Source organism: Netta rufina (assembly GCF_964035555.1).
Source record: "Netta rufina genome assembly, chromosome: 2".
Lineage (NCBI taxonomy): Eukaryota > Metazoa > Chordata > Aves > Anseriformes > Anatidae > Netta > Netta rufina.
This window is the reverse complement of record NC_140124.1, coordinates 41,019,316-41,033,485: the sequence shown is the minus strand read 5'-3', so window position 1 is coordinate 41,033,485 and position 14,170 is coordinate 41,019,316. Positions and strand designations below refer to the sequence as shown.

At 37.3% G+C, this 14,170-nt stretch overlaps 1 protein-coding gene across 1 annotated transcript in view; it reads left to right on the top strand.

Annotated features, from left to right (window-relative positions):
• TOP2B (DNA topoisomerase II beta) overlaps window positions 1–14,170 on the top strand; it is a gene marked incomplete at its 5' end in the record, with an annotated part of 62,360 nt that overhangs the window by 5,997 nt on the left and 42,193 nt on the right. Inside the window, one exon of the mRNA XM_084306719.1 lies at window positions 8,271–8,444. Coding sequence (XP_084162845.1) covers window positions 8,271–8,444 — 174 coding nt within the window. The remainder of the gene's footprint in view (window positions 1–8,270; window positions 8,445–14,170) is intronic.

Genomic DNA, 14,170 nt, shown 5'->3' with positions numbered 1-14,170 from the left:
AAAGAGCATATAAGTAGTCTAGGGTAGGCAGTTTAAACCATATATATTTTTTGCAAATCTAAATATAGTGTCTTATTTTCATAGACCTTGTTTTCCAGATTCAGACTTCTAATTTGTGTGTGAACTGTGTCTACGTGCAAAAGCTGTCTTCAAATACACATCTATATTTCAATTAATTAAAAGCATCAAATATGACTCAAGGTTTCTATCATAGATTTTGCCCAGGGCAGGGGGAGAGGGAGTGCAAACAAAAAAGCACACTACCACTAAAGCTGATATGAAATATATGGAGAGAACTTGGAAATTAAAACTTCTTTTCAACATGGATAATTTAAAATAGTCAATTTTTTGATCACCACTCACAAAGAAAATATTGTTCTGCTCAATATAGGTGTTTTAAAAGGTTTCAAAAATGTATCAGGCAAAAATACATCGTTCTAAATGGGGATAACTGTTTGAAGAAGCCTGTGTTGAAAATTGCATGCTTGGAGAATTAGTGGTGTCCTCTCAAGTACATGCAGAGAAATCCAAGTACTTTGGAAGAAGGTATTTTAATGTAGATATCCCTTATTTAAACACTGAAGTAAATATTAAGTCAAGACATGTAAAATGTTTTTATTGAACTTTAAAAATAAGTAGTAAAACTTAAAATAAAACCTGAGATTTAGTAACCAATGAAGGTGTAAATATTAAACATAACAAATGCTTGTTTATAAACATAAGAGAAAATAATTCCTCTGAAGTAAAATGATAGATCAGGTTTTTTTATATATATATATAAAATATATTTTGGTTCAGAAATGTTTCCTTGCTCTCTTCTTCAGTTAGTTCAGTAATGAGTATATAAAGGGCTGATCTGAAAGTCAGGGAAAGATTTCACCCTCGCCCCCCATAAATGAGGATCAGATCTTCTAGTTTCAAAACTCTGGTGTGATCACACATGCTCTTACTCTTAGGGCCTGAGTCCCTTTAAATTATGTTCCAAAGTGTATGTTGAACTTTTTCTGTGATATCGGTTCATCTAGTTTCATTTATTAAAGCTATTTTAAAATGCCTCTGCATCTTAATGCAATTCTAATTTACATATAAATACACTTTGCCACTGAAAGCAAATTAAAGCACCACTTCTAATTTTTTATTTTTAATGATAAATCTGCATATTTATTACAGTGTACACATCGAAGTAATTCACTTTTTTTTAACAACAAAATAAAAGGGCATCAGCACAGCTAGTGTAAAGGTTTCTGAAGCTAGAATGTGTTTGAAAGGTTTAGATCTAAACATCAGAGCTGTATATCCCTTAGATATAATTTTAAAAGTTACCTTAAAATGAAAAAGATGCAAAAGAGGGCTAAAATTGTTTAATCTTCTGTATGGATTTTTCTTGATATGTGAGGTAGAACTGCAAATGAGGTATTAAGCTGCCCTCCTTTAAGGGGAGAGCTACATCCTTAAGAGGTGCTGAGTTCTGGTATTCTTCCTTTTATTGAATGAGTGGACGTGCCCTAGATTGAGGCTTCCTATTCCTTATCAAAGACGTTGAATGTTGTGAGAACAGATGTATGAAGAACTGGGCAAACGTCTGCAAGGTGCCACAAACTCACATGCCAGCTTTCTCAATCTGTGAGGGAATCTTCAGGGAGAGAGAGAGCAAAGCGCAGTATTTTCTTGTCACAACAGAATCATGGGAGCTGTAAGATAACAGAAAAGTGATTTTCTTATAAATCAAAAGAATCCAAGATAAGTAGAAAAAATAAACAGCTAATAAATGCTCTCTTCCTTGTACCAGAACATCTGATTCTCCAGTAAGCTTGTACAGAAAAATGGGCCAGTAGACAACTGTTTCCTCCCAGTGAATGAAAAATGGGGGGAAGGCTCCATTTGCTTCTTGAGCTGATTTATTTTGAGCTCAGTTTTGGTTCCGCTGTATGGAGAAGCAGGGAAGGAGAGAAAAGTTTTCATTTTTGGCAGTGATTAACTGTTGTTTTCTGTAACAGGGAAATCTGACCATCCTCAAGGCATTCTATGAAACATCACAAAAAGCATTGATGTAATACACTGTTTCGAGTCCAAATTGTTCAAACCAGGAGTTTAAATTCCTCTTTTTCCTATTTTTGTTTTTAAAGTATACAAACTTGTTAGTAGGCTAGAGCAAGACTGGTTCTGGGTGACTTTGCTGGGAACTCTTTTTTCTTTATCTTTGGGGAATGCGATAGAGATTTAGTTCATGCCACCAACAGTAAGCAGTGGTCTATGCAAATTTGCTATGCTGACAGGGAACTGTTACTTTTGTGTGTTTTCATCTTGGGAGGAGAGCCAAACCATTTGTTAAACACAGCAGGGAAGTGGTTTCATTTGAAACTCCCTCGTTTTGTTTTCATGGTGGGAGGTATTCTCAGTCAGTTTTCTTTGGGAAAACTGCAAAATGTTGGGGTACCAATGTGTTCATCCTGTCTTTTTATAAGACAAGAGGAGGCCATTACAGTCTAATATATTACACTGGGCTACAGTCAAGTGTAAGTTATCCATAGAGCCACCTACTAATTAGCATATTACACCTATAGCTTTTTGAGGTGTAGCATCTTTTCAGAGGAGGTAGGGTTTTTTGAAGTGTAAGTGCCAGAAAATCTACCGCATTCCTGGATTCCATTACTTAATTAACCTCCCTAGGTTTTACAGCTTAATTACACTCAAAAGCTACTGTCTTGTCCCACTAAATGTGCTTACCCTATGCTTTATTTAAGGAAATGTAGGACAAGCCATGTGCTTTTCTAAAGTCTCATGTCCCAGGGCTGCATTTATGTTTCAGGAAAACGATCTTTGCAAGTGCATGTAATAGTTTTAGATTAAGGCAGAATAGACAAAACCCGGGTGAAGATGACTTCACATCCTGATGTCTCTTCTCTGTTCATCTACAACAATTCTTGAGTTTTCCTACTTAAGTATTTAATACTGTGCTAAGATTAGCACAATGAGAACTTTCTTTCACAATGGAGTAAATGTTATAATTTTATTTGTCTCAATCTCACTTTTTTTTTTGTTTGCCCAGAGCACAGCATTAAGGACAAATGTCCAAAAGACAAAAATCAAAGCATGAGCACTCAGCATCAACCTCAACTTGTGTGTTAGGTTAATGTGGAGAAGAAAGAATGACTGGGCAGACTAAAGAAATGCAGCATGGACAAAGTACTTGTCTTCTAGTCTTTTTTTTTTTTTTCTTTGTTTAGGAATAACAGATAATACTTTGGAAGAGAAGACAGTGGCTAGTACAGAACTAAGTCTGCGCAAGTGAGGAAAGATTAACCACTTTTAGTGTTTTTCAAATTTGTATTTTTTTTTTTCAACAGTGGGAAATCCAGCTACTTTAAAAACCTAAGCCTTTAAATAAAGTAAGGAAAGTAAAGGTGTGTGTTCCATTATGGCAACATCGAAACTGGTGATGAAACTATACCCTTCTTTGTTTCAGCCTTACATTTTCTTCTCTATTTAGATAAGAATAGCTTTTCTCTGGGTTTGCCAAACTGTCCAGTTCAAACGTGTCCGGTGATTTAGCGTGTTGAAGTACAACTGTTGCAGCACAAGTAACCAAACTCAGCATGGTGACTCAACAGGATTTCAAAACAGAGGAAGACCACGTGAACCAGTTTTCATTAAAAAAAAAAAATAAAAATAAAAGTCTGCGATGTCTTGTGTGCTCTGTTATGAGCAGAGACAAAGGGGACTGCAAGAAAAATATTGCAAAATGTGAAGATACATGTAGAAGACGCAAAATCCAAGCAGATGAGCTCTGAAGTCTACTGTAGACAGTGAAAGTTTTGTAGTTAAATTGTAGCCTATTAGAGGCTGCTGGGGCTCTTACTCTTGAGGTCAGAAAAGGAAAGTGTGGATATAGCTTTCAAATGCTATTAGGTAAGTTTATACAAAACCAAAACAGGAATGTCTACAATCATTAAAATCATACAGGAGAAAGCAGTTACCATAACAAAACATGCTTATGTTTTCCTATCACACATACACCATTGCTTGATGTAGTCAACTGACCAGCAAGTGCTCTTAATTGAGGACTGTTACTTTTTTTTCCCTGTAGAGTTACCACTGTTCTGTGTTTAAGAGTCTAAGATGCTGGCTACATCTGAGGTCACAGTATAGGCATGCAGTTACACTCTATAAAGAAGGATGCACAGTGCATTTGGTTATCACATTCTGAACTATATAACCATGGTCATCTTGCTGGCTGACGTGTTTGTGGCTATGTATCCTCACGGCCAGCCTGGAGGGTAGCTGAAAGACTCAAGGATCTCTAAAGTCTTGCATTGGGCAAGGATGTTGAAGAAGTTGAACACTGTCAAAGGAAAAAAAAAAAATGTAAAAATTGGCCACATTAAGATTGCAAATCAGACCCTAAAAATTGGGTAACCAATTAATTATTATTTTTAAGTAAGCTGACTTACTGTGAAGCTAGAAGACTTAAGCCCCATGTGATGCTTGGTTAATTCTCTTCAGGGTGTTTCTCATAAAACAACAGCTGGGGCTGTTTTGAGAAGTGTTATTGGAGCTCCAACAATGTGAAGATCTCCCATACAGGACAGAATACAAAAGACTTCTTGAGACAATTCCAAAATATACTGGCAAGATTGTCAGTTTAACTACACTGCAGTTTGGTGCTTGCTCAACTTAAAAATAAATAAAAAGATTGGCTCTACACGCTTGCATCTTAAGTAACAGAAGCTCAGCGGATGAAAGCATTTTTATTTTTTTTTAGAGGAAAACATAATGGGAAGGCTGTGAGGGATATTTGTGTCCACAGATCTGTGTCATGAATTTGGTGATCAAGATTTTTGGGAGGAGGTGGGGAACTTCTAAACATCATCAGTATTCTGCAAGTACCCATTCAAGATAAATCCGGAGTTGGTCTTCTGTTTCAGAGCACAGCACAGCTTAAAAGGCCCGGTATGGAAACTTGCATTTCTGCAGACTTCTGACACTGGCATCACTGCATAAAAGTGCTATTTTATGTCTTGAATACTTCTTGGCTTTGTGTGCTTGTCTTTCAATAGTGTGCATGTTAAATATTTTAAATCCTGAGTATTTATAACATGAGTATTTTTTGCATACATAAGATGTACTATAATTGGAGGAATGTACAAATAAAATCTGTCCTGTTCTCTGAAAATATCAGTTGTATCTAAATGGAGCACACTGAAAAAGTGGCTGCAGTGTCTTAGTAAAAATTGTATGATTAAAGTTTTGTAAAACGACTTTGTTTTTATAATGATTGTTGACCAGAAAGAAAAAAAAAGTTATGATGGTCTTTTTTTTTTTCCTCCTCTTGAACCATACATAATTGGGTTCTAACTACTGCGTTACAGAAGGTAACAGACATCTTACTACTGCTGAGTTAAAGCAAGCTCCCTGTTCCTCAGGAAGTGCCGCTGGTGGGGGATTAGTCCTTTTAGGCAGCAGTTTGCAGTTTGGTTAGGTGTGACCTCTATCCTCTGTCAGTGTGACAACCACCTGGCAGTAGCATCTCACTGGGAGTGCTCTATGGCTTTCTAACTGCTAAGTGGGACAGGTTGTCCATAAGATTTCTGCAAGTTCTCTGTAAGACTTTCAGCGGAGTACAGAAATGCATTTCCTAGTTTTGTGTTTAAGCCTAGGGCTTGTAGGCATCCCTTTCCAATCATTCCCTTTTGTAATAAATACAACCTAGAGGTGTAAAAAAAAAAAAAAAAAAAAAAAAAAAAAAGCCCTTGAAGCCTAAGAATTGGGAGCAAACAGAAGAGTTCCATTTGAACAAGATCCTATAGTCTTTCATACCCATAAATCTTTTGCTCTCTTTATGAATTGCATTTCCCCTCTTCAACTCATACTTCAATTGAGAAATGCTTCCATTGTTTCTTCCAGGATCTTGGTTTTGTTAATGTTGACTGAAGCAAGAAAGGCAATTCATTATTTTCTTCTGTTAATTACTGGTCCCTTCAGACCATGTGAACATAGTAAAAAAGTGCTAACAGGGCTATGGAACCAGTAAGTGAGCTAAGGATGGATGGCTCCCATGAAATATGACATTTTTTTCTCAGAAGACTGATAAATTAAAACAAAGGTGATCATAAAATACAGCCAGTATGGTCAAAAAGAAAGAAAAATATGTAGTGAAGCTCAGTGGAAGCCTCACAGAACTACTTTAATGAAGTAGAGTTCACATTGCAACTACTGGCAATGCTTGTGTTGTAGGAATTCTTGCTCCTCTTCTTCCACGTGTCATTTAAATGTATCTGTACATTAAATCCTCTTCCAGCCTGCCTTCCAGATCTGTGTTGAATCTTTTTAGCATGGTGGTGGGAGGGGTGTCACAGTTAAAGACCAAACTGACTTGGATACCAAACCACTTTAATCCACACGTGCCTGACGTTTTGCAAGTTACACAACTTTCACGTTTGGTGATGTGCTCTGGAGCATGTTGTGCTCCAGAGAAAAAGTAGTGAGAGTTGGTGTTGTGGTTCCAGCCCTGCTGTGTGTAGCTGTGGTGCAGGCTTGTGGGATCCCCTGGGTTCTTTCCCCCATAATTCTGGATGCTGGCAGTTACTGGATTGGGGTAGAATACTCAATTCTTGTTTGGGTTCGCTCAGGGCCTAACAATTGCTTGGTGTCATCACTGCTGCTCACAGTCTGCTTCTCTCAAAGGTTCTTGAAGTATGTATTTAATAGTGTTACCATGAACTATAAAAGTTTGATTTCTAAGTCTGCAAGAGAAAGGTAATTTCCCCTGTTCTGATTGGAATTAAATGCTTTATTCTTATTCTTGCTAAGAGGAAAAAAGCCTCCAAGCTTAAATAACAAAAGATGAAGAATACTTGGAATATACTACGGGGAGAATTGTCCTCGTTAAATGTATGTTACAGGTTGGTGCTTGGCCTTTGTGCTGAAGTTGTTAGTGAGTTCAGTATGCTTTTCTTCTTGTGTTCCTGGTTCCTATATGCTTGAATGCTTTCTTTGCTTTTACTGCTATCCGAGGCTGCAACAAGGGCTAAATTGAGAGAGAACTGATGATATCTTCTTCTGGCTGGGAAGTTTCCATGGTTGCTGGTTAATCCAGCATTGGGGTTTAGCCTTTATGTACTTCTTCAGAGACTTACCAGGAACAGCAACACGGGAGCGTAACGTTTAGTTGAGCAGCAAGTAGCTTTTGTCGTCATCATTTGTCTATTGATGGTTTTTACTGCATACGTAACACCTGCCCCAAAGTTGGTTAATGCCATGTAGAAGGAGGCTATTTCAGCTATTAGGCAGGTGGAAACAGAATTTCCAGCATTATGTGTGCTAGCCAGGCAAACACATCATGTGAGTTCAAATGACATTCATTGATGTTCTTAAGAGAATTCCAATTTGCAGACAAGAATGTGTACTTTAAAATGCTGTATCTGGTCTCTTGGTGGATATGCTCTTACTGTCCGAGAACAGGGCTTCTCTACATTTGGTTACTCTGATTTTAACTTTCTTCATTTGGTGTGGTTTTATTTCAATACAAAGAGATATTTATCAGGAAAAAACAGCTGAAAGATGCATCAAATCATTAAACTCCTTATGTCCTCCTTCCAAAAGTGGATTCATTTTCTGTAGCACTGCTTGCTCTCACAGTCAAGCTACCTGTCATCATCTCCAGCCACATTAGGCAGGAATTCAGTTTGTATTCCGGAAGTAACCTGTGTGATTCTCTGTTCTGTCCTTGGCTGATTTCATCATCAAGCATTCCAAACTGGGATTCTATCAGGTTTAATTACTTCGGTTATATAGAATATAAATTATAGAAGGTGAGAAGTGAGAAACCGTACTGGAGGCACTGTATTTCTTAAGCCCCTGGAATGAGTTCTCCAAACAAAAATGTGAAAGAGTAGTTTTACTGTCATTGTTCAGAACAGTATTTAGTGGTTTGGATTCAAATGCTTAAGCATAAAATGGGTGTTGTAATTTTTTTGGGGTGCTAACTTGAAGAAGTGTCTGTCTTTTTGTCACACAGTATTTTGTCACACTTAGTAAGTCAGAGAAGTTAGAAAATGTACCAATTTGGTAAGAAACTGTCTCATAATCTATTGAATTATTTCTGTTGAGAGGATAGTTTGATCTTAATACACCCAGAACCTTAACATTTAAATTGCGTGACAGGTCTTGATTGTATTTTAAATCTCTGTCAGGCTTCGTTTATAACTAGAGTGTGACAAGTTGAATAAATCAGGTTGATTGTTGGTGTCTCTTTTTTTTTTTTTTTTTAGACATTATTTGATAATCAAATCAGTGCTGCAAAAAAGGAAGAATCAGAAAGCATTAATAAAAATGACACTTCAAAGAAGATGTCTGTTGAGAGAGTTTATCAGAAAAAGACTCAGCTTGAGCACATCCTCCTCCGTCCAGACACCTACATCGGATCAGTTGAACCGTTAACTCAGGTAAGTTCCATTAAGTTCACCATCTCAGTTTTTTGTGTTAATGAGGAAATGACTCTTTTGGTAAATAAATAGGCAAATCTGTATTCTAAATTGTCATGCTATGAACTGTAGTTGTGTTTATGCATGAATGTGTAAGATTCATAGAATCGTGGAATGGTTTGGGTTGGAAGAGAACTTGGAAAACCATCCAGTTCCAACCCCCTGCCATGGGCAGGGACACCTCCCATCACGCCAGGTTGCCCAAAGCCCCATCCAGCCTGGCCTTGAACACCTCCAGGGTTGGGGCATCCACAGCTTCTCTGGGCAGCCTGTGCCAGTGCCTCACTGCCCTCATAGTAAAGAATTTCCTGATGTCCAATCTAAATCTACCCTCTTTCATTTTAAAACCTTTGCCCCTGTAAAAAGTCTCTCTCTCTCTCTCTTTCTTATCAATCCCCATTAAGTACTGAAAGGCTGCAATAAGGTCTCCCCGGAGCCTTCTCTTCTCCAGGCTGAACAACCCCAGCTCTTTTAGCCTTTCTTTGTAGAAGTGTTCTATCCCTCTGATAATTTTTGTGGCCCTGGGAGGGGTCAGGAGATGACTTTCTAAAGCAATGCTTGGTTCACTTGAAAAAATATATGCTGGAAAAAAAATGTTTAAGTTCAGTCAAAGCATAAATACACGCTTACGTATATATTTGTGTGTGTTTACAAATACACATATGCACACAAATATGTGTACACATTTGTAAGTAGCATTTGCTGTAGCTCCAAAATGCTTTGTTCTGTTTGTTTAGTTAGGGAACTGAGAATTTAAGCCCCCTGCTGGCTCTTTTTTTCAGCTGTTCTTGTGAAGTTGCATTTTTTTTTTTTTTGAGAATTCACTGTCTATACCGTTAGAACTTACTTTGAAGCAGAAAAGAATAGATTTTCACTATAAAAGTCCTTGTGGGTTCAGCTGTAATTTTTACCAAACTTACGTTTCTGCTTTTGTCCTCATATGACAGCAGTGATCACATTGGAAGAGTAACGTTCCTGAACTAAGTAGATAAGAGCAGATCCAACACAGTAGCAGCAGATTTTCCACTTTTCTGTGGGTGACAGTAATCTGGATTGGCCACATAACAACTGTCTCCTAAGCAAACAGTTGCATTTTGTAAGGAGAAATTTCAGCATGTGGAAACTTCTGACTGGATATATTGGAAACCAGGTTCCCACTGCCTTGCATGCTCCTCCAGAGCTGTGTGCCAGCTGCTCCAGAATTCAGAGCTTTCCTTGGAGGAGAAAATCACACGCATTTTAAACTCCCTACACTGTAGTATCAGTGGATTCTTTTTGTATAATTGTAGGCAGTATGTTCTTATATACTTAATTGTTTTCTAATTCTTGGCTGGAGTATTCTTCGAAGGATGAAGGAGGACAGCTAGAAAGAGCAAATCTCTGAAGTGTTGCTCTCTGGATTACCAGTATAAATCAAAGTGTTACTGAAGTGGGTTGTTAGCTTAGAGGAACAGCTCTTTTTTCAACTGGAAAAAACTGTCTGTAATTCTGTTCCATGATGAATTTTTTAGAATTTGTCTGTAAGAGATTAAACTATGTAATTGTAGAGCACTTCAAATCATTCAGTCCTCCTGAGACTTCTGGAGAAAAATTACAGGCTCCTGACTCCTGCTGTATCTATTATTGTAACAAAAATAAGTTTTTCAGAAAGAGGTTTTTCCTTTGTGTCCTGCAAGGTGCAGCATGGTATTGTAGGGGGTTCCATTACAAATATAATCGTGGCTAGAAATTTCAGCTTTTCTCATCATTTTGGTTTCGACAGCTCCCACTCACTTGTGGTAGCATTTAAAAAAAAAAAAAAGAAAGGAACAAAATGGGTTTCACTGAAAATAGTCTTTGGTGCTTAAAATACAACAAAAGTTTGTCTGCTTGCAGGATCCATAGGGACGATATGGGCATGAAATAACTGGACTTAAGAACAAATCTAAACATGAATTCCATCAGAGTTCATGCATGAGGTCAGAGGCAGAACTAGCTCTCAGGTCTTGTTCCACCTACATCCATAGGTATATGCAATTCTTCTTTTCTTCATGAAAATTTAATTACTTCCAACGTAGGAAATATCTTACAGAATAATTTCATAGCCATCAGAATCATCCTTTATTTTTCCATCTTCACCCACACCCAACTACGAGAACTGAGTAAAAATATCTTAAACACAATTTTGGGCAGAACCTTTCCATTAAACCTGATGGATTTTGGTCATACGTTCTCTTGATACAAAACATTCTTTTTCTACTATAGACCATTTGCATCTAGAAAAAAAAAAAGTCTTAAGAATATATGAAAAATGATCAGAATCTCCATCACACCTTTTTTGTTCTTTGGGTAATGTACCACACTGTATGTGGTATTACCAGATTGCAGTCATATATTTCATGAATATCATCCTGATTTTGCAAACCATGATTCTGGTTTCACCTTGTTCAAGAAATAGGGTAGGAGCTGCAGCATCTACAGTTACCAGAAAAGTCTGTGAAAGTGTCTTTCAGTTCATCCAGCGCCAAGGAAGAAATTACAAGCACTATTTGCACAATTGTAATGAGTCTTCCCTTCCACCGAATCTAGAAGGTACTGCATAAATAGTTCACACTGGAACTGGGAGACATCACCTAAATACAAATTTAAAAGGCTATTTTTAATTACAATCATGCAGAAAATCTGTTTGCTTAGAAAGCAAGTAAAAACTTAGTGTTGGACTGTTGTCAGTACACATAACAGTGAGTGTGATCAACTGCATGAGTTATTGCTTCAAACAGATTAATAGTTGATGTTGTAATGGTATTTTATCAAAATAAGCAGTTGAGACATTCTACTAGTAGCTGGACTTCCCCATGAGCTTTCCAAATGTCAGTCTTTGTGTTTGTATGAACAGTTTGAATTCTTTTCTCTGAAGTTTTCTGTGTTGTTCCAACACGTATACACACAAGCCGCATACGCCAATCATTTTTTTCAAATCACTGTTTCAGAAGCTGAGTTAGACATCATCCTGCAAGTGTGTGGTAGTTCAGTGGAAATGATGGCAATCGACACATAAATCTCTAGATAATGAACAGATCTTAACATTACAACAACCATGAGCTTTTGACTCTGAAGTTATGTAAGCTAGCTGACGTTGGGTGTTCAGCTGAAATAGTCACAGATAGTCCTGTATTTGAACACAGTTGATACTATTTCAACTGTCATATGTGCCACCTGGGATTCACACACATTTCACATTAAAAAAGGAGCTTATTTTACTGATTTCATGGCTGAAAAGACACTCTTCAGTGAAAGCTCTCACTCATGAAGAATTCAGCATAGGTTGGTGCTGTTTTGATACAGGGAAAGCTGAAATGAATCCAAAAGGTATGAGAACTAAGATCAACTCTTCTAATCTGCATATTCTTTTTTTTTCATATGCAAGTAATGTTTAATGAAGTTAGTCACGGCTTTGGCCATGTGGCAGTTTCTGGAATATGTGGACTCTTGCTACTAGTGCTGTGATGCTTCCCCAGTAAGGTGCTTGGAGATAGTATGAAGGAAATTAACCAGCTGAAATAGCCTATAGCCTTTTAGTAAAAAAGAAAGTGACAGGAAAAGAAACACCTCAGCTTTTATTCAAATGAATTTTCTAATTAGCATAATCAGATAACCCTACCCCATTACTGTAATGTGTTTTAGTATGGGTTTGCGTGAGATTTAGCACTAACACCAACCCCAAGAATAGCAATGCCGTGATTTGCTGAACTTCAACAGAGACACACGATCTTTGGAAAAAAAGGGCAATGCCATACCTATATTGTGCTTAGACCCTTTGCTGAGATCTGAGGCCCTTTGTGCTAGGTGCTGCAGAAACAAAGACCAGAAAGTATCGTCTCCTTTGAAGATTTGAGGAGCTAAACCACGATAGAGAGGAAGGAGAAGTAGAAAAAGAATGAATCAAGCAGTTATATTCAAGAACAGTCAGGCTTATTAGGGCTTTTTTTTTCTTTAATGTAATGGTAGGATTGTTAAATAGGGTGAGAGGAGTGTCCAAGGTAACAAAAGTAAAAATGAAAAGAAGGTTGCAGAGGACCTAAAGCTGGCAGAGAATTTGTATTTAGTGAGGTGGCATAACTGCTGTGCCTCAAACTGGTGGCCCTTGTAACTTCTTATTGAGTTGATTACCAACCTGACAGAAGACTAATGCAGCAGAAAGGAGTGTTTTGGGGGATGGTTTTAGGAGCTGAATTGACTCATTAGTTAAGGGATTAGATGAGCAGCAGGTCCATTCTGCTGTGCATAGGGTAGCTTAGGACCAAGAACCAAAAAGTGGGTAGTGAGGAGCAGTGGAAAGGAGGCTACCATTACAGGAATCTCAGGTTATCACTGGACTTCACCCTGCAAACGGGGTGAAGGAGGAAAGAAAGCCTGTTGGGAGAGTTTTGATGGCAAGTTGTATAATCTTCTAATTACTTCTAATATTTCTAAATTGAAGGGTTTGGGCATGGAAACGATATATATTTAGGTTACCAGAGGACCTCTGAATAGTGGCCAGTAAAGGGTGATGAATGCACAGCTGGATAGAATCGTTTCTTGTATTTCTCAGATGTGCCTCCTCCCACTGTCCATGGTTGAAAGAAGTGAACCCTGAGAAACCATCCTTGACAGTTTAATAGTATGATATATTAAAAAAAAATGTTGTCAAATAGTTTTATGAGGTACTACAAAAATTATTACCTTCCTTGGATTTCTCCTCTGGGAGAGCTTTAACATTTCTTAAAAGCAATTACGAAATGTGAAAGCTGGAGAGAGTACATTGGAGTATTTGTCTTTGTTGCTACAACTCCTCCTGCTTTCTGATTCTTACAGCCACTTATACAATAGTCTGAGTTATAAACCACTGGACAGATCAGGCTGTCTGGATGTCTGCTTATTCTGCAGTTAATTGTTTGTATTTGTATTGCTACATAGAGATTGCAGTTAGCATCCATGTGAATTAAATCAGAATTAAATATATTTCAATATTACAAGAGCATCTGGAATAATGCATCTAGTAGGTAAATCTCAATCTTTAAATTGCTATTTGAGTTACACCTATGAGCTCCATGGAAAAGGAAGGGTCACAGTAGTGGTATGGTACATGAAAACTATGGGAAAGATTAAAGATCAAGATGTTGCTTTGCTAAGATCTTTAGTTCTGTGAACTCAAAATCAAATGGCAGAATTACACTATACCAACTTTATGTGAAAAATGTGACTGATCTTTTCCTTTGAATCTAGATGAAATAAATCTGATTAAGAAATTAAGAATAAAGATAAATACTGTATCTAGGTACTGGTATTATTTTGGTCAGTACTGGAGACTACCATTGGGATAAATTCTTACAGTTAAGGTCAGAAATTTATGGCTGTTGGAGAGATCCGTGTGGAACACATGGGTTTGTTAACAATGCCAATTTTATCATTATGTTGTAATATTTCTTAGGTTAACGAATCCTAAAATCCATGTTTTTTGCATGTGTGCATGATTTGATGAGCAGTTTTTCAGTGTTTGTATTTAGCATATGTATTTGTTGGAATATTCTACAGGATTTATTACTCTCTTGCTTTGTTAATGTTTATATTTAAGTTAATCGCTATTCAAGTAAAAATATGAATTTATACAAGATTCTGAGAAAACGCACTAGGTTTCTAGTTGTTGATAATGCTTTTAAGAGTTGCAA